The sequence below is a fragment of the Sciurus vulgaris genome, assembly GCF_902686455.1.
Source record: "Sciurus vulgaris genome assembly, chromosome: 3".
NCBI lineage: Eukaryota > Metazoa > Chordata > Mammalia > Rodentia > Sciuridae > Sciurus > Sciurus vulgaris.
Window position 1 is genome coordinate 33,741,551 of NC_136463.1, and position 23,520 is coordinate 33,765,070.

Genomic DNA, 23,520 nt, shown 5'->3' on the forward strand with positions numbered 1-23,520 from the left:
TGCTGGGCTGAGCCGCCACCTCTCGTGGTGTGGAGAACCAGGCCAGTTTCCCACTCCTGGGCCAATCCTAGAGGGCTCTGTCTGCATGTCCCAGACCTCCTCAGGCAGTCACTCTAGCCACCCAGCCCAGGGCAGCCTCTGTGCTGCTCCTCTGGAGCCAGACCTGACCCCCTGCTGGAGCCTCGGCCTCAGTGGTGGGGTTAAGAAATCTTTGGAATGTTCTGACATCCCTCTCTCACATTTGGCCTCAGTGATAGGATGCAAAGCAGGGACCAGAGCAGAGCAGCCAGCTCCCTGCCTTCTCCTAACCCCATCTGGTAGATTCTGTTGACCTGTCCCTGTGCCCCTGTGACTTTGTGACATTGCCCAGCTAATGTGTCACCACCAAACCATCCTGACCTGTTTTTCTCTGTGGTCTTCTCAGTGTCCTCACTGTGTGCCCACTTCCCACCTCCAGCCCCCCTCAATGCTGTGTGGGGACATCGTACCCCCAGCCCTTTCAACCCAGCAGGGCCACGTGAGGGAGCTAGTGAGGAGAAAGGAAGGCACACCCGCCCGGGTCCTCAGCTGCTGTGGCCTCCGCCCTCAGCCCTCACTCACACCGGCGAGCCTGGGCCTCCTTTTAGGAAGATGCAGTAAATCCTTTTACAGAGCATCCTCTGCTGCCCCTGTAGTCACCCACTCGGAGTGTCCATTTCCAGTTGGGGGTCCACATGTCACTCCTTACGGCGCATCTTCCCAGGCCACACCTTGGCCCAGCTTTGGGACTCTGAGAACACACGGGATGGCCCAAGCCGTGCCGTGCTGGATGCCTTTGCCAGTCATGCAGTTGGGGGTAGTTCTGTTGCAGAAAGGCTGGGGGTGACCAGTCACTCTGGCGGCATCTCTCCTCTCCGTGCCAGGTGTCCACCCTGGCAGTATCAGGATCCGTGTTGACTCTGAACTTGTCAGGAGTGTCATCAGAAGTACCCTCTGCCTCCTCATTTTGCCCACCTGGGCTTCTCATTTCAGTGTAAATCTGTTAATTTCTGTTCTTATTTCACTTTGCAGACTATTTGCCGATTTCACAAGACATTATTTTTATCAACTAGCTCTTAAGAGAGGCATAGCAAATTGGGGTTTGCCACCATTTCTAGAGAGAGGACCTAGTCTGGGTCTGGGCCACCCCTGCTGCTTCTAGTGCCCACTGAAACTCTGTCCCTGCTGCCTGTTTGAATGAATATTCTCTTTCTTGTAGTTAATTCTTAGAAAAGACCTCATTCCTTCACTCTATTTTTTTTAAACTTTCTCTCCAGTCCCCTCCTGTTTGCCCCTGAATGCATTGTGACCACCCCCACCCCCAGCTCCCCAGTATGTAATGGGGCCAAGGGAACTTCTCACAAACTTCGTGGAGACTCCTCAGGGGAATCCAGGAAGGAGGTGTTGAATTCGTTAAATAATGACAAAACAGGCTTGTTGGGACATTTCACGGGGTGGCCCAGAGGGTTGTGGCTATGTGACTTGGAGCATCGGTGTTCTCTGGTGGACCATAATAGAAGTGAGCACACACACAGACCCCTCTCTGAAATCACGTGAGAAACGTAACCTGGAAGAGCAACGTTGTTTGGGAGCCGTCTCTCAGTGGCTGTCACCATAACAAGCATCTGTCCTTGAGAAGAGACAGGGTTACCCTGGCACTCCCATGTGTTGGGCACCAATTCACATGGGCTGCTTCTCCCCAGCCTCCCAGTCTCACCTCCCTGCCCGTGCTGGCCTTGCCTTCCCTGATCCTGACCCCCCTGGACATCCCCCTTTGATACACCCACTCTCTTGGGGTAAGGGTGTACAGCTCGACTGGACCCTAGAGTCACCCCTTCATGCTCCTCCTAGTTTGTGAGAAGTGACCCATGGGCTTCCATTTGGTGCATCTGATGTGAGCGAATCCACCCATGTATATGTCAGTGTCCTTGAGAGCCAGCACGTGCATTTGACTCATGTCATTAAAGATGCTTGAAGTAAAAATTGGTTAGTTTCCTTTTATTTTCCCACGGGCTTTTTCATGAATTTTTTTTTTACCTGTGTGGATCCCCTCCCCCTTCCTTATTTTGGCTTGCTATGAATTGCTTTGCTTTGGTGAACTTGTCCTCCTGTGCTGGCCTCACAAACGGTCCAGCCATTGTGAATTTTCTTCCATCTCTGTAAATAGTTCATCTGTGCTGCTCCCTAATGATATTTTATTTTTTTCCCCTGTAAGCAACTGAGGTAGAAAAATAAATTGTTTGCCACGGACATGCTGTGTGCAGCCGTCTCTTAGCCTGACAGTGTCCTGTTCTCGCTCCAGGGGAGGTGGATGCACTAAATAACCAGTGCCACTGACAGCCGAGCACAGTTTCTAACAGCATGCCAACTCCCCCTGGCTGCCGCCTGCTCCCAGCCTTCCCTGTGCCCTGGTCCTCGAGAGCCCGGTGTCCACTCACTCAGGGTGAGCCGTCCCTGAGCAGAGTAGCCGAGCTTCTGCATGTGCCAGCTGCACGGCCCCGCCCCATGCCCCTTCTTCTGCCGTCACTCTATCCCCAAGTGAAAGCGCCACAGGAACATCTGGAGCCCCTCACATCTGCACCAGCTGTGTGTACATTCACGCACGTGCTTGTGCATGTGGGTGTGCAGGTCATTTGCTCTCCTAACTGTCCAGAGCGGTGCAGGCTGGAGGAGACACCTGTGGGAGGGATGGTGTGGAGTGTTGCTGGACGTGAAGGTCAAAGGCTCATTTCCAGGTTGAACTTGGCCGTTTAGTAGCCAGGTGACCTTGAGCAAGTTACATCACTTTTTAAGGCCTGGGGATAATGAAAGTGCCTACAGTTAGATTGTTAAAGTTAAGGGATTTGTGTGTGTGTGTGTGGTGTGTGTGTGTGTGTGTGTGTGTGTGTGTGTGTGTGTGTGTGTGTATGGGGGCGGGGGTAGGGAGGGAGAGAGAAGAAAGCAAATGTCCTTTTCCCCCAATGATGCTCCCTGGGTCTGCTCAGCTGGTGAAGTCAGGGAGTTGCTGGGACTTCTGCACACCCCTCCACCTTGGCATTTTTCTTCCCACCCTCTCCATTCACTGATCATCAAGCACTAAATCAGGAACTGGGTATCTGGCTCACTCCCTCAAAATGCTCACAGTGCAGCTGAGGAAGAGAGAACCAGTGATCAGACCCGTTGGGCATCACAGGGCAGGTACTCAGCTCGGGAAAGGGAAACTCTGTGATATTCAGGGGCAAAGGCTGGCTGCTTATCCAGTGGCCCCCTAGAGATGGTGATGTGAGAAGTAGGTCTTGAAAATTTAGATAGAATTGGCTGGTAAACAAGGGAAGGAGGTCTATCCCAGGCAGAGAAATGACATGCTTAGACACTGATCAGATAGTTTTAGGAAGAAAGAAAGGAAAAACAAAAGCAATAAATAATAATTATGACTTAAACAAAATAAAACTTTGTTTCTCTTTCCTGTGTAAAAGGAGCCAGTATGGGACTGCATAATATTAGGGGCCTTGGTTTTTTTCTCTTCTATTCTATCCTCCACAGCATAAACTCCACCTCATAGTCTAAGGAGGCTGCTCAAGCTCCAGCCATTCACATAGTCTTCCGGTAGGAACGTACTTCTTCCCTTTAATAACATATCTTAAAGTTTATGCCTGACTTCTACTTAGATCTTTTTGCTCGGCGCTTAGTCATGTGGCCGGTTCTAGCTGGAAGAAAATGTCCAAAATGTCTTCATTCCAGGTAACAGTGTGCCTCACTAAAAACAGAGGACTCTGACATGAGGAAGAAGGGTGGAACAGGCACTCGGGGACAGTCTCTGCTGCAGACCTGAGAGAGGATGCATTGCAGAGGCAGGGATTGTGAGCGTGCTGTGTGCTGGCGAGTCTTGGAGGAGGCAAGGTGTCAAGCAGCGTACTGGGTCTCCTGTTGGGTTCAGGAAGTCAAAGCAGGTCCCTAAAGCCTGAGAAGGACCTGGAGAGGGATTCAAAGGAGAGGGGTGAAATGGTCAGGCTCCCAAATGGAGCCAGAGGGTGTGGAGAGGTGGGGGCAGTGAAGAGGTTTCAAGGGTGGGTGCGGAATGTCCCTTTTTCCATGCTCCTGCCTCCTCTCCTCTCCACCTCACCCTCCCTTGGCCCCATTCCCGTCCCTGTTTCAGGCTGGCTAGTGACCTTTTAGGGTTTTCCACCTCTGCTGGGGACAGCAGGGTTAACGTAGCCCCAGCTGCCAAAAAAGTCTCAACAGTTGGCTGTGGCCTTGGCTACAGAGTACGTGGAGGAGCAACCACGAGAGCCAGGCCAGCATCTCCTGGCCCAGGGCTGGTGCCTCCCTCTAGGACACAGTGCCAGCAGCAGGGGCCATGCAGTCCCAGGTAGGGAGAATCCGGCTTGGCTTGGACTCTGGTTCTGGAAATGCCAGTGTGTGCTCCTGCCGCTTCCGCCATGGAAGACAGGTCTGATGTCAGGTGCTACTGTGGGCTGATGGGGACTGGCTTCCCTGTGGCTTCCAGAGCACTGGCTGCTGGATGGTGCAGGCCGGGTCCCCGCTCCGCAGAGGAGGGCTGGGGTGAGCAACACCAGGCGGCCACCACTTTAGGACTCAGAGCTCGGCTGCTGTCGGTTTCATCTTCCTTGTCCCCATCTAATGGGGTTCATCTGTTGGCCAATTTTCAGCATCTCTGAGAGGCAGCACGCACTGTTTCCATGGAGAACCGTGGTCTGAGGAGAGGAGCCATTGCTCTGGGACATCCTGTCCCTCTGGAGGGGTGGTGCCACTCTAGCCCATCGTCAATAGAGGCTGCTGCCCGGTTCGCTTGGGTCGAGTCATCTGGTCTTTGAGTAAAGACCAAGCTTCGTGGCCCGGGGTATCCCAGGGGCACTGCTTGAATGCAGGAAGCCACGTGAAGAGAGTCAAGCGCCCAGGGGGCAAGTTCACCTCTAGCACGATGACTCGGGGGAGCCTTGGCCTGGGCTGCAGGCTGCATCCTGGACCAACTCTCATGTGCCCGGGTCAGTGCTGCCAGGTGACGACATTTGGCAATGTGCTGACGGCTGCCACTCCAGTGGCCTGGGATTCTGCCGGGATGTGGTCATCTGAGCCACTGCGGGGAGTGACTCGGGGGCCCTTCCATCCACTTCCTCCTCCAGCCTCCTGGAGTGGCAGAGACCTCTGTGATCGGCCCCTGTCTTGGAGGGAGAGGAACCACGTCCATGACTCTTTCCTCCCTCTTCACTTTGTAAAGAGCTCTTTCCTCAGCCACCACCCCAGAAATGCCCTCACTGGGGACTCCATTGGACCTCAAATGTGATGGACCCTCAGGCTCTGCCCCACTCCCTCCCTGCTCGGTGACCAGTGGCTGGGTTCTCACCAGCTGGGGCGCAGCCTTGACATTTCAGGCTGGGCTAGTTGGCTTTGCAGGTTTACTGTTGTAACCGGGACTCACGCAGGCAAGCACCCACTGGGTGTCATGGCCCTGGAAACAAGTGCTCCCCTGTCAGAGGGCCTCCCTCGCCCCACACATCTGTCGCATCTGGCCCTCTAATCTGTGCCCTCCTTCCACCCCGAGCCTCCTCTCCAGGGATTACCCTTCAGAGAGGCGCTCTACAGCCAGGTTTTGAATCACAAGCCAGTTCCACCCCACCTCCCTCCTGCACCACCTGGCCCTGTGTGTACTTGGGGCTTATCCTGTCATTTGAATATTAAAGGCGAGCTTAGTTAAGGAGGCCTGTCTGCTGCTTTAGAAGAAGATGGAGAAGAAAAATTCAGCAGCACACCCCAAATCCAGCCGGGCCTGGCTAGAGGCTTGTTGAGGAGGTGGGGGCGCTGTGGATGTGCCCTGTCGCCGCGTTCCTCCCTCCGCGTGGAAAATCAGGAGTTGACTCTATTCCCAGATGAAAGCAGAGCACAGTGCCTAATAGGCACTTAATAACTGTTTGCAGAAATGAATTGGAGCAATCTGAATCGACAGGAATTGCGGGGTTCACTTGTGATCAGCTTTCTGTGCCTCTTGAAGCTCCTCTGCATAAGTGAGGGGATGTGACTAAGTGAGCGCTCAGCTCCCTGCGGCAAAGCCTGGAGCTCAGTGTTCTCAGGCAGGAGGTTGGGAAACAGACTTATTGCCCTTGCCAGTAGCTTGCCTGGAGAGTAAGACCACCTCTGAGCCTCAGTTTCCTCATCTGCCTGGCAGGGCTGTAGATCCTTGCTCTGCACCAGGAATAGAGACTCCTTGGAGGCTGTGGGTGGGGCTGAGACCCAGGCCTCAGCTACTGTCTGCAGCTCCCATACCTTCTTAGGTGTCTGCACCACCAGTCTCAAAGTCCCCATTAAATCTGCCAGCAGGAACTTAATCACCTTTCTTCAAGCCTTCAGTTTTCATTTCCATCAGCAAAGGCAAGTGAAAGCCTGCAGCTTAAAAACAAAACAACGAAACCCATCAATTACTCAGAGTATGAAATTCTGGGCAGATAACGGTGCCTGGCTTGAGGCGGGGGGACAGCTCCTGCCTTCAGAATAGTTAAAGGCTCCCTCCTGCCCAGGCTGAAGAGTCCTGCTCAGACACTTCTCCACTGAGTTCAGGTCAGCCTGGGTCCCCTGACCCTAGCTGCCTGGGTCACCCCTTCTGCTTCCTGTCCCTGCAGTCAGGGCAAGAGTGCACAGTGAAGACAATCATCAGCACCTGTCCCAAGCAGGGCCTTCCAGGGTACAGGGACACTGAGCGAGGAAGCACGGAGCTCAGAGCCTGAGGAGCTTTCCATGAGTGCCCTGATGTCCTCTTGCTTTGACCAGCACCATGGTGGCAGTACATAAGCCGGTAGTGTAGAGGGGGAAGCCCCCGGCTATGCCAGGACAACTTTCAGTAGGGCACAAAGTCTTAGTCCATTCAGGCTGCTGTGACAGAATATTTATAAACAACAGAAATATGTTCCTCACAGTTTTGGAGTCAGGGAAGTCTGTGATCAGGGCACCAGCAGTCAGTGTCTGGTGAGAGCCACTTCCTGGTCCACGGCTGGCTATTTTCTCATTGTGTCTTCTCTTGGTGGAAGCCCCTAGTGAACTCTCTTGGGGTCTCTTTTATAAGGGTGCTGCTAATCTCAATCAGGAGGGGCCACATTCATGACCAAACTGGCCCCCCAAAGCCCCACCTCCCAAAATTATGAGCTTGGTAAGGATTTCAACATGTGTTTTGGTGGGACAGAAACATTCAGCCATAGGTGACACCTGAGCTGCATCTCAAAGCACAGTGTAAGTTTAGCAGGCAGATGGTGAGCAAAGGATATTCCAGGTTCCCTAGACCTCCAGATGCAAAGTCACAAAGGCCCTACGTGTCCTCTCTCCCTCACATTCCTGTCTCTGTTGATCTTGTGGACCTTATCTGGGCAGATGCTGTCCTTGTACCTTGGCCAAGACAGCGGTATAACAGACTGGCATTGGAAAGCCAAATAAGACCCCAGCCTCAGGGGCAGACACTTTGCAAGGCAGGGATGCTGAACTCACCTTTCCCATAGGAGTGTGCTCCCTGACTGGCCTTTATCAGTACCAATGACAGGTGCTAGCGCTGGGTGCTGGCCGGCCAGAGCTGCCTTCCCTTGAGGTGGGAAGCCTTTCCAGACCTACTCATTCCTGGAGGGAGAGATGGGTGCACCCTGTGCTGCTCCTGCGGGGAGAAAGGTATTTGGCTGGCCCAGGGCACCCTAGTTTTGTAGGGAAGGTTTGGACTAGGCCTGCTCAAGTGATCTCTTGGTGATCCTGCTCAGGGCCTCGCCAGGTTTCTGACCTCAGATACCAGCTTTGAACATGCTGCTGCGATTCAGGTAAGAATAGGAGCAGGCGAAGGCACCTTCTCCCCACCCCCTTACAAAGCCTGCCTCCCTCCACCATCCCTCGACCCCCTGAGAGCACAGGGTTACTGAGCACCCATCACAGCACAGGTCCTGTCCTTTAGTGACCGTGAAGATAAGCCTCTGCCTTTACGGCTTGTATAGGTCACTCATTAGGGGCAGAAGAGCAAGCAGAATTCTACTTGATGGAAGCATCCAGAAAGGCTCCTCTGGCCTCAGCCTTCCTGGAGGAGCTGGGGAGGACCGTTGGGAAGACAGCATGTTGGGGCTAGAGGGTGGCGGAGACTGCCAACCCAGCTGACAGGCACAAGCACCAGGGCTTGAAATCCACGTCCACATCCGTGTCCCAGGTCCATGGCCACCTCAGGCAGGCCCTCCCTGAACCCTTAAAACCCTTGCCTCGTGATTCCACCAAGGTTAGTTTGCACTTGAGATACAACGGCCCTTATCACTCCTAAAGCCCAGATGTCATGCAAATTAATAGGATTTTAGAATAGGAAGCACAGAAGGGATTTCTCTGAGATTGCTCAGCTCCACTGCTGTTACCTTGGGCAATAATAACAATAATAATAGGAATAAAAGTTATTAGACCACTTGTGCCAAGCACCTAATGCTCTCATCTCCCTGAACCCTCGCAGCAGCCCTACAAAGAGGCCTTAGGAAGGAGGAAAAGGTGACGGAGAGGGGCGATAAATAACCTGTTTCAGGTCTCATGGGGGAAGTGTGAGAGATGGGATTTTAGCATCTCACAACCAGAGTGGATACTGTCTCCTTCACCTCCCTGGGCCGGAGCCCTGCATCTGTCAGAGAGTTGGCGAGCTCTTGGAGCGAGGCGATGCAGGAAACTTCTCACCGTAGGAAGCACTCTTAGGTGGCACAGGTACTGTTATTAGTGTCCTGGTTGCTTTCTCATGTTCAAGGCCGAGTCCTTTATTTCAAGGTGAGGAAAGCCAGGCATAGAGGAGGCCGATCTTCCCTCCACCCTTTCAACAAGGGCTGGTGGGCAGTTGGCTGACCACTGGCTCTCAAAATTTTTAAGTATCTCTATATTAGTTGCAAATAGCTGCTCCCCTGCCCCTCCCCCTGTAACTTCCCCACCACTGACACTGACCCCCAGACTCCAAGCCGGTGTTCAGTACAGGGGTGTTCTGTCTGTCGGTTCCTGAAACAGGGCTCAGGGACAAAGGGTCTCGATGTCGCAAGGGAGGTGTTCTTTACTCACTTACCCATGATAGAGCCAAGATTGGCACCTAGGGTTTTTCTGCATGCAGTGCTGGGTGCTCAGGCCTTGAGCGTTGGCTGTCCTGGTGGCAGAGGTAGGTTCTTTAGGTCTGGTGGTGGGAGTCCAGCTGGGACAGATCCGCGGGGGAGCCCGTGTGGAATGGAGCAGAGGGAAGTAGCAGGCTTGTCGCGGAGCCCCAGGGATTTGAGGATGGAAATGGCTCCCTGAGAAACCCCCTGGTGGGAAGCAAGATTTTGACTCTTCGGCAATTTGGCATTTGAAATTGGGAAACAGTGTATCCGCCACCTGAACTGTGAGCTCTAGAGGGACAGTAGTCACAGCTGTGGTTTTCTGACACCATTGGTGGTAGTTGGGAGAATGTCTCAAAATCAAAAATTGATGTTTTTATGAAAAGTCGGGTAGGGAGATGCTGGAAGAAAAAAAAAAAAAACTCTCCAAAGAGTCTGCTGGTGTCTCCCTAGAAACTGCAGTCTGAAATCCCTTCAATTTGCAGGTTTTGGTCTCAGACACATAAGGCAGAGGTTCCTTCTGTGGGGATGTGGGTGCTCCTGGGCTGGCCCAGAGCCACAGACTACAGGCACAAGGCAGTGGGGGCCAGTTTCAGAGTGAGCTCCACGTAGCCATCTTCACCCTTGATGTCCTGCTGGAGAGAGAACTGCGCTGAGCAGCGTAGGACCAGGGACCCTTATCGCGAGCCTGCATCCCCAAGGCTGGTCCTGGACTGATCCTCAAGACTCACTCATGCCCATGGCCCTGGCGGTCAGGCTGAGGATGAATCAGGCTGGATCTCTCTAGGTCCTCCAACGTCAAGGACTAGTCCCCTCCCCCCAACTCTGTAGGTCATAGCTGGAGAGAATTTGAAGAATCTGTGTTGTGTCTTTGTCATGTGTCCCAAGGCCCAGCTCAGTGGTGTTTTCAACTGAGTAGAATGGAATGGTGAGAACTTGAAGCCAGATCAGTCATGGGAATACCCCTGTTCTCTTTCCTCTCCCCACCCCCATCTTGAAGAAGGGAGTTAGTTGGAATAGCCACCCCACACTCCTCTCCCTGAGGGCTGAGTCTTTTGATGGCTGCCTCCATCTTTAAGCAACCTTTGGGGTAGCTAAGGGCTCCCAGGCACAGGTCCCCCACTTTCCTGGCACATGAGCCATAGCCCCCTTTACCCAAGGCCCAGCTTATCATCAGCCAGTTGTTTTTCCTTCCCAGGAGTAGTTTGTGTGCAGTGGGGTTCTGGGACCCCGTCCCACAGTTGGAGCCCCTAACCCTAACCCAGGAGCATTTAATTGCTGTTATTTTTATTTTTACTTGTTATTTTTATTTTTACTTTTTATTTTTAGACAGGGCCTCACTAAGTTGCTGAGGCTGGTCTCAAATGTACAGTCCAACCTGCCTCAGCATCCTGACTGGCTGGGATTATGGTCGTGCGCCACCACGCCCAGCTCTCCCTCTGTTTTCCTATTTTAAGGTCTGTGGACTGTGAAGCCTCTTTCCTCCTATAGAAAGCAGGGAGGATCAGGAACCAGCCAGTCCCAAACTAGCAGCCTCACCCTGCCGGCAGGCATTCCTGGCTTTTGCATTTGCCGACCCCCTCAACCCCATCTTCTTCCAGAGGGACAGTCGCCAGGTTCCAAATGACTTTTTTTCTCAGCTGTAGCCAAGGGCTGACGATGAGGCCTCCCCAGCCCATATTCTCTTCAGCATCCCCTTGACCCAAGCAGCAGCCTGCACCCTCTCTTCTGTCCAGGGGTCTTCACGAGGTGGAGCTGTTAGTAACCTCTGTAAAAGCTGGGCTCACTCCTAAAAAGGCGTGTTCAAGTCAGATTCCTATTTTGAATGTGAAGAACTTGGGGCTCATTTTGTTATTTTTCAAAGGGACATATACATCAGTTTGCATCAAAGCGAAACGTTACATTGATCAGGTAAATGTGCCCTCTTAGTGATCGGTTTTGCTTCTTCTTTAGACTCTCTGTTCCAATGCAAATCCTGGATCTTCCTACTCCAAACGTGTGTCACCCTGCTTTCTTCCGGCCTCACCCACTGACACCCACCACGCCCTTTTCTCTGCCAAGAAGTCAGAGCTGTGCGTTCCCATAAAAGAACTAGCCCTGCACCCTAGGCAGGCCTCCCAGGAGGAGGGAGCATCCTGGGCCAGCCAGATTGACAGATGGTAGTGTTTCCAAACTCTTGTAGGACATGTTTCCCACATTCTGGGTGACAGTTTCTTCTTTTGGTTGCTTATTTTTTTAGTGTTTGGATTCAGTGAAGCAACATTAGATTTAGCCAAGAATGTTTGAACCATCTATAGAAATTGCTGGTGGGGAGATGCTGGGCGTGCTGGAGGAAGGGGGCGGAGAGTGTTTTCAGCAAGCACAGCATAAGGAAAATGGTTTGTAATGGACTTTTTTTTTTTATAACGATTACCCTCAAAATCACATCTTTAGGAGCCTTAAGGAGCCACAACATTTTCTCATCTCTTCTTTCTGAGAAGGGCACAGAGGGTCTACTGACTCATCCCAAGTCATGGAAATAAGTATCGACTGAGCCAGAACCAGACCTCAGGCAGCACCCCCAGGCCAGTGTCTTGTCATACCAAGAAGGGGAGAGGAGACGGAGAGAAAGGCTCATGCCCTAATAATCCCCAGCGAGATGACAGCATTTGCTGAAGTAAAGCCCCCCATAGCGTCCTCACAGTCAGGGAATTGTCTGCCTGCACTGGCATCAGAATCCTCTGAAAGGCCTTTAAAGACCTGGGCCCCCCCCTGATTCTGTCAGTTAGGTGGGGCCAGGGCATCTGAGTTGTTGAAGATCTTCCAGGCAGGACCGGGACCCTCTACTCTGAACAGGGACCTCTGCAGTGGCTGTCACAGGAAACTGATCACAGTAATTAGATCCCCCATTGCATTCTCAGGAGGCCCCTTCCTTTCTCAGGTGGAGGTGGTGACAGATTGCACAGATGTGCAATGTAACTTGACCCACCTGTGCAGCTCCCAGGTGGTTCCGGGTGTTCTCAGCCTAGGGGTGAGAATTTGGTGCCTAGACAGGGCTGGGCACTCCCCTTCCTTAGCCCTGGCACCCTCCACTGGTTCCACCACTCTCCAGCCACTCCCGGAAATCTGAGTTGGCTACTCTGGCACAGGGGAGGCCGCCAGACTAGCGGGTGGTGCTGCCTTCTGCTGCGCTTGACCCTTAGCAGAAACTCCCTGACTCCTTCCCTGCGTCAACGGGTTCTGCCCATTGTCAACTGGTGCGCAGGGAGAGACTTCAGTGGGCAGACTCTGAGCTGGAGCCTAAGTGGGACATGTGACTGAGTCCCTGCCCTAGAAGAGTCTGTCACCCCACAAGAGAATAAGATATGTATATAAAAATAACTGTGCTTAGGTAAGGCAAAAACCGGTAAGTTTCACAGAAGCAATAAAAAAGCAGCACAAGTATTATATCATATAATTCAAAAAAAAAAAAAAAAAAAAAAAAAAAAAAGAACAGAACCCCCAAATGCCTATTGACTTCTGATCAGCAGTGAAGCATCACTGCTCCAAAAAGTCCATCAAAGGGTGTCATTTGCTGTCAGTGAGATGGTGACATCTTTCATGATGTCACTTGTTAGGTCACAAATCATCAGCCCTGCAAGAGTTAGGCTCGCCATCCTGTTACACAGACCTGGGCAAGGCCGAGGTGAAGGGGCTGTAGAGGCCATCTTGCCTACCCTCCTTGAAGCAGAGAGGAGCTGCTCAGGGCCCAGAGAAGTGAAGCGCTGTACCCAAGTCACACAGCAAAGCAGGGGTCAGCCAGACTTTGACACCTTCTGGTACCCACTTGAAGGGTAAAGGAGCTTCTGACTTGCAAGACAGGTCTTTGGGTCTGACCCCATTAACCAAAGACAGCCTGTCCATGCCTGGAATTCCACCATTAGCACCTTATTCTTTTGTACCCAGGCATCCTTTCTCTGAATGGAAAGTTCCCAAACAGGAGGTACATTCTGCATTCCTGAGTCCAGGCAGCCAGGCTGGGGCTACAGACCCTCTGAGATTTGATCAGCAAAACATTTTCCTCCTTTCTAACATGGAAGGTACCAGGCCATGCTGGTTTGCCTGGCCCAGTTCCCATTGGTAGAACTAAGGAGGATACATGCATGCTCTCATGTGGAGCTGGGGAAATTCAGCTCCACTTTAATGACATCATGAAGTTGGGACATCATAATGGATTACAGTCCACTGCTACCAATAAGGAACTCAGGCCTCTGTGTGCTTATGGCCATCTGAGCATGCCATGGGAAGAGTCCCATGAAGTGAGAAGATCTCCCTTCAAGATCCCTTGAAGACGGGGCTGGTGGCTGGACAGAGAGTTGATAAGCTTCAGCTTAAGGCTCGTTTAAGCTAACTTGCTAGGCTTTCAACTGAGTACTTTGCATATGTTAATCTTGCGTTAATATCATTATTCACCCCATACAGATAGACATATTCATGCACAGAGAGAGTAAGCAACTTGCCCAAAGTCACACAGTAAGTGACTGAGCCAGGATTTGAACCCACATAGGTTTCTAATCTGTGCTTAGCTACTTATTGCGCTCAGCTGCCCCACGAGGAGCAGCCCAGTTGCCCCCTGTTATGAATTTGGCCAGACAAGTTGCATGGGGGACAGATCCCTCTCCATTCTCAGCAATAGAGTGTGATGGTCCTCCCTCCTCTGGCCATGGGGTGCTGCAATGACTGTGAACCCTCATGGGCCAGAGAGCTCTGTCACAGTTTTGCTTGCACCCTTGATAGAAGCCCTCATCCCTGCCAGACTACCTACCTAAACCCACCCCTGCCACCCTGCACACGTGCAATCTTCCCCTGGCCTGCCCCAGCCAGGCTTCTGTCCTCTGTGCCTCTGCCCCTGCCAGCACAAAGGGCTTCAGCAGCTTCAGGCTGAAGTCACCATAATGCTTGACATCTACAGCCCCAACCCACACCCACCACACACATCTACATACGTCCCACACACAACACAAAACATGCTCCCGACACATACACAGCTCACCCAACACACACCTAGCACACCATCCCCTGTTAGTCCATCTGCCAGGTCACAGGGAGAACATCTGGGGTGAAAGGTGACCAGTGAGGCTGGATGGCCTAACAAAGCAGGACACCTTGGTACAGGATGCTCACTGGCACTGTCTCCTCCCTAGGGATGTTCCTATTCCCAGGGAGCCGTGGTTGGGGGCCAGTGGTCCTGGTGTGTCAGAAGAAAGGGGCTGGGCAGCATGGTGCCCGTGGAGCTGCGGGCCATGCGGCTGTGGGAGCAGACAGGATGGTCTCCTCCACTTGAAGCCACCTCTTCTCACCCAGAGCCCGGGTCACCTTCCGTTTTGATGGCTGTGGGGAAATTCTGGCCCTTAGCAGTGTCTGGTGCCCAGGGTCCAAGAGGAGCCTTTATGTGACACTATGGAGGATGGGTTCCTTTATTGAATAAGGTTTTTAATTCTTTCTCTTCAACTTCTTGTCCAAAGTATGCTCAACTCTGGGACACAGACCTTTTATTCATATGTCTTCTTATTGAACACACTCCCCAACTCAGCCACTACCTTTTCTTACTTCCAAGTCGACTTTCTGTTTCAAGGCCCTGGTAAGAAGGGCAGAAGAAAAACTTGACCTTCCTCCCCAAGTGCACTGTGAGCCTGGCTCAGAGCAGGCGCCCGTGTGGACTGGGCTTGGGACGAGGAGAAATAACTTGACTAATAACTTATTTTCCTTCAGCAGTTCCTACCAGCATCCACACCCTCGTGGGGAGGAGGGTCCCATCCTGGGCTCAGTGGGTTTCCTGCTGCCTCTGGGGAAGGGAGCAGCCCCCAGGCAGGGTGGCACAGTCTTCAGGGGAGCTGGGAGAGCTGTTCCCAGTCTGGGACAACTGTGTACATGTATTTCACCTGGATCTTTCTTTTTCCCCCTTCAACAGCCCTATTACCATATTTAAATGCAAGTATGTCTCTTTTCATTGACATTTTAAGTAGCTTAGCCTGACCTTTTTAGAGTAGCTTGCTCCCTTTTGAATTTCTTTCCCCTCAGTAGTACCACGTAGCTGGGACAGTAGTCCTAGAGTTTAGTGGGCTTCTAGTTCGCTCTGTTTGGAGGGTGTCTCTCTCCTTTTTCCTCTTCTGCTCCCTCCCCTCAACGGTGCATGTCTTCCTCCCTCTTATCCTATAGAAATCCCTTATTGGAAAGGCTCAGTGGCTAAAGTTGAGTGGCTCTGTTGGGGGCTGTTGTTGAGTTTGTGGCTGGCTCCTGGCACATCATTAAAAACCACAGCCATTGGAAATGGGTCTTGGGCTAAGGCCTCCAAGTGTCTGCTTAAGGGCAGAGGATGTTTGTCTTTGTGTGTAGAAGTGGATCTCTGTCTATCCCAGTGCATAGCTGTGTGTGCACATGCTAGTGACAGAGGAGCTGAGGGGAGGGGACTTAGCCTGCTGCTTCCTTCACCTGGACATTCTGTAGCCATGTGCCTTGGCCTCCTGACTTTTAATCCTGTGGCCCAGTGTGTTTTTAGATAATGCAAGCCTTGACCAGTAAGGACTCCAGAGTCCCCCTAAGGAGATCCTCCAAAGCCAGCTTCATCTGACCCTGGGGCTCAGACAGAAGAGCCACATCTAAGTCCCCATAATTGCCTCTGGAGAGGGAAACATGGAGAAAGAGCACACAAAGGCACAGGGCGCATTCCACCTAGAGCCCTGGACACTCCCGCGTCTGGCTCCATGTGCACACAGTCTCCTGGAACCCTTCGGGTCTGGGGCTGACACTGCTGACGTGAAGTTTTGACAAGTCTAGGGTTAAGGTGGCTGAACCTTTGGAGAACAGCTGGAGTTAATCCATCTCCTGGCCAAGGTGCCTGTTCTGTCAAAAGGCCATCCCAAGTGGCTCCTGCTGATCACACGGCTGGGAATCCCTGCAAGGAGCAGTGAGCCGGCCAGCTATGCATGGCCAGCTCTGGACAAGCCCTGAGGTTGGCGGGGGGGGGGGTGTCACCAAGTGTCTGTGTAGTAGACAGCTCAGCCGGGTTCTCAAGAGAAAGTTCCTCCTTGGGAGGTATTATGTGCCCTCCCGGAACAGTTTCTGTGTTGAGAAGCGAGTAAGAGGCAGACACACCCAAAGCTGCTGTGCCTTCCAGAAGCCCAAGAGCCACTGACCTGTGCCCATTCCTCCCACCCCAAAAGCTGCCCACGAGCCCCTTCCCTGTGTGCCAGCTGGAGTCAGGCAGCCCTGCGAGAGGTCTGCCCCGGGCCCTGCCAGGCTCCCTCCTGATTCTGACCCCTCCCTCTCCCCAGGCTTCCCGGCAGCAGCTTACGGACCAGTGGCGGCGGCGGCAGTGGCGGCGGCTCGAGGATCAGGTAGGAAGGTGTATGGGGCAGGCGGCTCCCAGGCATGCCCAGTGTGCAGGGGGAAGGTAAAGGCCCTGTTGGGTCTGTGTGGCTGCATCTGTCCAACACCCCTCACCACGGCCCGGGGAGGGGGTGGGGACAGGGAGGCATGGGTGAGCCTGGCCACCCAGGGCAGCTCCCCGCAAGGGTCATTCACGGTCATGACACTGCAAACCGAAGGTAGACTCTTATGCTCCCTTTGGCAAAGGAAAACTGAGCTTCCTTTTGACTGTGGACCACTCCTTCACCTGAGGACTGGCTTCTGGACACCTGTGGGCATTACCCTCCTTGGCTGCCTTTGACCTCTGACCCAGCTAGAGAGGTACAAGGTTGTCCTCTGGGATCCTGCTGTACTCGGCAGGTGGGCTTGCTGCTCTGGCTAAACCCCCAGACCTCCGAAGGCCGATGCGGGGCCAGCCCTTGACCTCGGTGAAGGAATGGAGCTGCTGTTTCCTGGAGTCCATGCTGCCCCCAGATCCTTCTCAGCAAGCTCCCTGGGCTCTCAGCCGCCAAGGGGATCGAGGCCTTCTCTGCCCCAGCCCTTTAGTCTCTAAATTCAACCTCTTAAGAGCTCTGGAGCATCCTACAAGTGATGTGGGAATAGCCACTGTGAGATCAGATCAGAGGCACCCCCTGCCCCGTGCCCTCTGCCTTCCGAAGGTGCCAGGGCTTCTACCCTGTGCTGGGCTCCCTCGTAGCCATTGTCCCCAGCCTCCCTCCACCTCCCTGCTCCTCCCTAAACGGAGTAGCCATGGTTGCAGCTCTCTCCCTGTCCCCTCTCCTGAGGCAGGGCACTGGAGCATGGGGAAGTGGTGCAGTTGGATGTAACAGGGCTCTGAGGAGGTGGGGGGGCAGGGCAGGGGTGCTGCGAGGGGACCAGGAAATGGAGCGTTAAAAGCCTGGAGGGCAAATGCCAAGAACCCAAACCCTGGGTGATGAGAAACTGGCACAGTGAGGCCATTAGAAAAACATCAGTAAAAATCCGTTCCATGCAAACTGGCACTGCCTCGGAGCTACAAAGGACCCACTCCCCCAAAATATCTGTGGGGCTTTCATTGGAGGGGGCCTGGGAATTCTCGGGGGGCTGCTGAGGAGCATTTGTCAGAGAGCTGGCAAGCAGCAGGTGGGCAGGCAGGTCCAGAGAGCCCAGTGCCCTCCTCTCCCGCCTGTCCTAGCAGGTCTCCAAAGGCCCCACCTGCCTCTGGTCAGTGTCCCTTGGTCCCCCTCACCCCAACCCCGGGCCCCGAGGGCGGGGTGCACAGCTGCATCGTGTCTCCCTGTTCCGTTTGGTTTTTTAACTTGAGTGCTTTTGATATCATAAAAAATAAAAATTAAAAAAAAAAAAAAAAAGCCTCAGTCCACCCTGTGCCTGGGATGGGGGAAAGATGAAGAAAGAACCCTCGTGAGGTTTTTGAGTGTTGTTGGTTGTTGTTTTCTCCATCGGTTGTTTTTTTTTTTTTTTTTTTTTTTCTTTTTGTAACTTGGATTATGAAACTAAACTTTAACCCAAAATTAACCCTGCCTCTCTCCCTGTCCCCCCTGTTCTCCTTGACTTCATGGCAAGTTTAAAGGGCAGCATGGGGTTCTTTGTGAGTCTGAGAGCGGTCTCCCCACAGTCTGTACCCCTTCTGCCACCCCCACCCTCCTCACAGACCCCAGAGCCAGGTGGGACGCCCACCCATTCTCTAACTCCTAACCTCCAAGGTCATTTCCAACCACACATTTTTTTTTCCAGGATCAGTGGTGTTTTATTTGTAGCCATTTCCATTGGGAGCGACATCTCCCACAGGCCATTCAAAGTCAGCCATGCTCATCGCTGCACTGTTAGTGAATCGTATTCAGGAGTGTGCTCCCAGACCACCTGCCCCACCCCAGCCTGGGTTAGTGCAAGGGGTAAATCCTCAAGGCGAGGTGCCCAGCCCTTAGGGTGCAGGCTTGCCCAGGAAGCTACAGGGAAGCCCCAAGTGCTGCTTGGGGGTTATGGGCTTGGGTCGTGCCCCCAGGTAGTGACTAGGCTGCCTGTCATTGTCAGAACCTGGACTGACCCGCTTGTATGTAGACAGTGTACCCCAGCCTCCAGCCCCACCTTCGGACCTGGAGCAGGGTCACGAAGCTGGGGAAGAAAGGTCTCCGCCTTTCTGCCTTTCTAACACATTTTGGCTGGTAGGGGGCCTGTCACCTTCTTTCCTCTAGAAAGTGTCCTGGACTTCAAGCCTCACATATTGGCAAATTACTTACCTATGAGTGGCAAAAGCTCTTTGCTATGAGTTGAGAGGAGCCACACTGACTCCTTGGGGTGTGTGCATCAGTCCAGGCCCTAAAGGGCTCACAGTATGCTGATGACCCAGTTCCACCTCTACCAGCTCCTGCAACCCTGCTCCACACATCCCAACTCCTCCCCTGGGGATATGGATGCTCCTTCAGCCTCCTGAGCAAGCAGCTTGATGATGAGAGGTCATCACAAGCTCAATGCCTGTTGAGAGAGAGTCCATTGAGTGCCTCCCTGGAACTTGGTACCACGCTAAGCTGGCAGGTGACTTCAAACAGCAGCAAGTGTGGCCTCTGTTCCCCGGAGGCTCTCAGGCTTGGTTGAGGGATTGGGCACCCTAGAAAGGCCCTTTATTTGTTTTTTATTTTATCTAGCTCCACCATTTTGGTTTGTGCCCCCTTCTACTATGACTTACTGGGGGCCCTTCCTGAGGTCGGAAGGGCTGTGGGGTGGGAGGCAGCTTTGTTTTGGCTTTGGATGGCAACTCGTATCTGTCAGGGCTGTGGCGTCAGGGTAGGAGGTCCAGGGGGCCTTGAGCTCTGCACCTACCTCGGCCCACTTCTCTGGGCCAGCCTGCCCACCTTTGCCTAATTCCTCCAGAACCTGAGGTGAGCAGGGCTCAGGCGACCCCACCAGGGAGGTCCCCGCTGACTCCTAGATAACTTCACTATCAGTGGTCACTTTTCTTTCACCTTCACCTGGTAGCTTGAAATATCATCTTTTCTTGTGCTCAGTCAAGAGTTTGTTTGTTTATTTTGATCGTATTCATTCAGTTCCAGTGGCCCCATCATGCCCCACCCAATTCGAAATCCAGTTTGGTAAACAACTCCCCCACCCCCCTAACGTGAGGGAAGTGGTTCAGATTTTCGGGCTACTTTATTTCAGGGTGACATTATGGGTGGGCCCATGGATCAATCTTAGAGCTGCTGAGCCCCCTGGCGTGCCCCCGCCCCATCTCCGGCCCCAGCCAGGACCCCTTACTGTACTTTATACTTGCCAGTTTATCCCAATCTAGTTACGTGAGCTCCCGATGCTGGTGGTGAGTGTGAGAGTCATGTTTCTGTTGTCTTTTCTCTTGCTTGGTTGGGGCTGCGGTGAGAGAGTGTCTCTGAGGCATACTTTCCCGCCTCTCTTACACTAGGATCTGCACACCTCCTCTCAAACACTCTTCTGAGCACGCTCAGCGGGAAGGTTTGTCCACACCTATTAATCCTCTCTCAGTGTCCAGCTTCCTGTTAGTACCAGCTGGTTTGCATGTTTTTGCTTGTTCAGATGAAACAGTTCAAGAAACAAACTCATATCCAACTCTCGAGAAATGTCTTTTTTTGTACACTTTCGTTTTCGATTTTTTTTTTTTTTATTAGTTACAACTCCAAAACACCTGTTGTCCAGTAAAACATTTCACACCTCCCTGCCTGTTCTTAGATTGTATGTATCTGTGGGACTGACTAAATGCATGCACTGTAGTCAATGTACCGGTAGCTGTAGCTGTAGTTGTAGAACATGCATTGTTGAGTTGATATTACAGGGTCTCCGACGGCTCGGCACAGCCCGGCCGTCCGAAGGATAGCATGGGGACCAGGAAGAGAAGGGGCTCCATATTTTCAATGTTGCCAAGGGGCTTGGATCCATGTTCTCGCCATCAGCCACCACCACCTCCCCTCACGCTCCCCACTCCCCCAGTCCAGAACTGGGTCACCACCCTCAACTCTAGCCTTCCCAACTGAGATCTGTTTTGAGTGTCCAGCTTCAGTGAAAGAGGATGGTACCAGGGTTGGAAGGAGTCTTCAGGTCCTTCTTTGTTCTCGTCTTCTTCCTACTGTTCTTGAACAGAGCGGCAGATCTTTTCTTATTTCTGAAGGTGCACCAGCAAGCCTCCCTGAAGGCCGTCAGCTCCTTGAGTTCTTTGGCAGCTCCCTCCCAGCCTTCAGGGATACAGGCCTGGGTGGAAGCTCTGTCTGTGTGGTCTGCTCCTTGGGGTGGAGGGACATGAGACACGGTAGGGAAGGAACTGAGCGCTCACATCCTGCAGACAGGGCATGCCCTAGGTCCTGGTGGATGATGACATTGGTTCTTCTGGTTTGGTGAAGGTGAGGGTGGCCCGTGGGCTGAGTGATGGCATCCTAGTGTGGAGATAACAGCACAGCTTCGTGAGAAGGGGAAGCGAGGTGGGCTTGGAAGATCTAAATAAGAGCCACCTGCAGTTTTCCTCTGTCTCCCCAGGAAGGCCTTCTGGAAGGGGAATAGGAACAGTCCTGTAGCCTCTGCCCTCCACTTAGGGGCATGTGTAGTCATCCATCATTGGACACACTATCTTCCCTGCCATAAGGGAGGGCTCTCAGAGCTTCTGGAGGTGCCCCTCATCTCCACCAGTTGGTGTCAAGTAAGGTAGCACTTGCCCCCTGGAACCTGCTCTTTAACCCATGGTGGTCAGTGACTGACCCAGTGCTGTGGGACACAGGCGGGATCTGAACCTTTAGGGTGTAAGTTATGTATTACGGGAGACAGAACTCAGCAAAACGTCCCAGAGTCCATGAAGTCCTCCAAGGATGTGTAGTGACAAAGTGAAATGTTAGCCCTGTGGAGAGAAGCGGCACTTCTCTGGCAGTCACCTGCAGAATCAGGATGCACAGGGACTGAATGTGCACCAGGCCAGCTGGATGAGGGCACTGAGGCCCCGGGCAGAGAAATCTGGAAAGAATGGTCCTCCTGGCTTGGCCTGGGGGTGAGGGCATGAGGGAAATGACCAGGATGATCAGTCTTCAAGGCTGCTGCAGCTGCACACTGACCTAAGGCTGGGGCGCCGGTAGGGACGGAAGACAGCACAGCACCCCTCCCAACTGGCCTGAGTCCTCCATGTGGCTCTGGGGGAGAAGCTTTGGGAAACCCTTCCGGTTGCCGGAGGATCTGCTGCTCCTGGGGTCCACTGTAGCACCAGCATCAGGGTTCCCAGCTGTGGCTTTCAACAGGCATTTACTGAGGATTTGCTATTCCAGGAACCAAGGAACATAAAGACAGAGAGCTGTTCTTGGCTTTAGGAGTCTGAGAATCCACTTGTGTTCCCTGAAAGTCCCTATTGCAGGAGATGATGTGTTGTTTCTGCCTTGATAATGACCGCTGTCAACTTCATTTTAAGAAGGGAAATGGATACCTTTCATTTCTAAAAGTGGCTTTCCTGTGCCTCATCACCAAGATCTGAAGTGGGGATGGAAGGTGGGGACATGGTAGCACTATCTCTGCTGTCCCACCCAGTTTCCCTGAGCTGGCAGCAAGCATCCTGCCAAATGATCCCAGGATGGCCCATCTGGGGGTAAGGTCACAGATATGCCCTTGAGCTAGAGTGCAGCCACATCTGTGGCCATGGAATAGAGCCAGCACAGTGGACCAGAGGGAGAGCAAACCTGTGACCATTAGGACCAGCTGCTGCAGCCATCCAGACCTACCCAAAGGTTCTTACCTGAACCTACAGCTTTCAGTTCACTGCCTTTTGTTCTGGGGAATGGCACCTTGTATCCCAGTTCATCATTAAAATTTCCATTTCTGGGAGGACTAGGACTTTTCCCCATAAAGAGTCCAGCACTAGATTTCAGTAACCCCAGTGAATTTTTAATAATGTGCACAGGCGCCCGCTGCTGACCTCAGCTTCATTCATTTTCCAAGGGCTTTCGGACCAACCCTGTTCAGGATAAAATACATCAACTCTAATCAATAATTTTGTAATAGAAATACCGTGCACTTGATAAATCAACTCTAGTGCAATTAGTGACTAGCCTTGAAGCCCAGACCTAAGTATAAGTTAATCCTAAAGTGAATGGAGTGGGGGAATGTTAATGGTCTTTTAAATCAGTGGGTGACACATCCCTGCCTCCTCCCCTGAGCTCATTGGCCCTCTCTCTCTCACACTAGCTCAGGAGCCCAGGCCCAGCTGTCCAGCTCCATGAAGCGTGGAGAGCACATTAGAGAGGGACCAGGAGACCCACTCCCTGCACCCTGCACTGGGTTGGGATATTACTGGGTCCCGGAAGTCCCAAAAGCTAGTCCACCCCTCTGCAGTTGATGAGCACCTTCAAAGGACAAGCCAGGGTGCATCATGGTTCCTTATATTTCTGCAGAGCTTTGATGATCATGTTGACACTGTCATGTCTGTTGTCACAGCCATCCCCTGAGACAGACAGGAAGGCCGAAGTTTGGGGCTTGGTTTTATGTGAGAAAGCTGGACTGCAGAATGGTCACATGACTAAACTAGAATCGCACACGTAGTTATCTACAAAGCAAGACTTTGGTCAAGCAGAACTCTGGATTGAAACCCAGATGAAAGTAGCCTTGTGGAGGAGCTATATTTGTTGGTGAAGGACTCACCTGCCACCCAGACACCTGGCACAGCAGCAATGAAGTCCATGGGGGAGTGCCCAAGCAGCCACACACTCTAGCTCTGGGTCACCTGTGACTCCAGCCTAAGACCTTCAAGTCTGATCTTTCAGGCAAAGATCACAGAACAGGCCCAGGACCCATCTGCCATGAAGTTCAACTCCAGCAGATATTTATCAAATGTATAACAATTATTATTACACTTACCCCAATTCAAGGGTGCTTTGGACTGTAAGAGAAGATCCAGCTCAGTGTGGTTAAATATTTTAGGGGATTTGTTTGCTGATACTCTGGAAGATCCTTAGAAGAGTAACTTTCATGTATAGATTGTTCAGGGCCCTTTTTATGTAATTCTCTAACTTTTGCTCTCTTCCTAACTCCAATAACATCTTGATGTTGATTTCCCTCATGGTGG

At 52.5% G+C, this 23,520-nt stretch overlaps 1 protein-coding gene across 5 annotated transcripts in view; it reads left to right on the plus strand.

Annotated features, from left to right (window-relative positions):
• The window catches only part of MSI2 (musashi RNA binding protein 2), a 371,748-nt gene that overhangs the window by 328,633 nt on the left and 19,595 nt on the right, over positions 1–23,520 (plus strand). For 4 of the 5 annotated variants that reach the window (XM_079131458.1, XM_079131459.1, XM_079131461.1 and 1 more), the window contains exon 11: positions 16,376–16,438. In XM_079131458.1, coding sequence (XP_078987584.1) covers positions 16,376–16,438 — 63 coding nt within the window. Of the gene's footprint in view, positions 1–1,050; positions 1,384–16,375; positions 16,439–23,520 lie in introns of those variants that run through there. The other variant, XM_079131462.1, reaches the window with a different exon arrangement.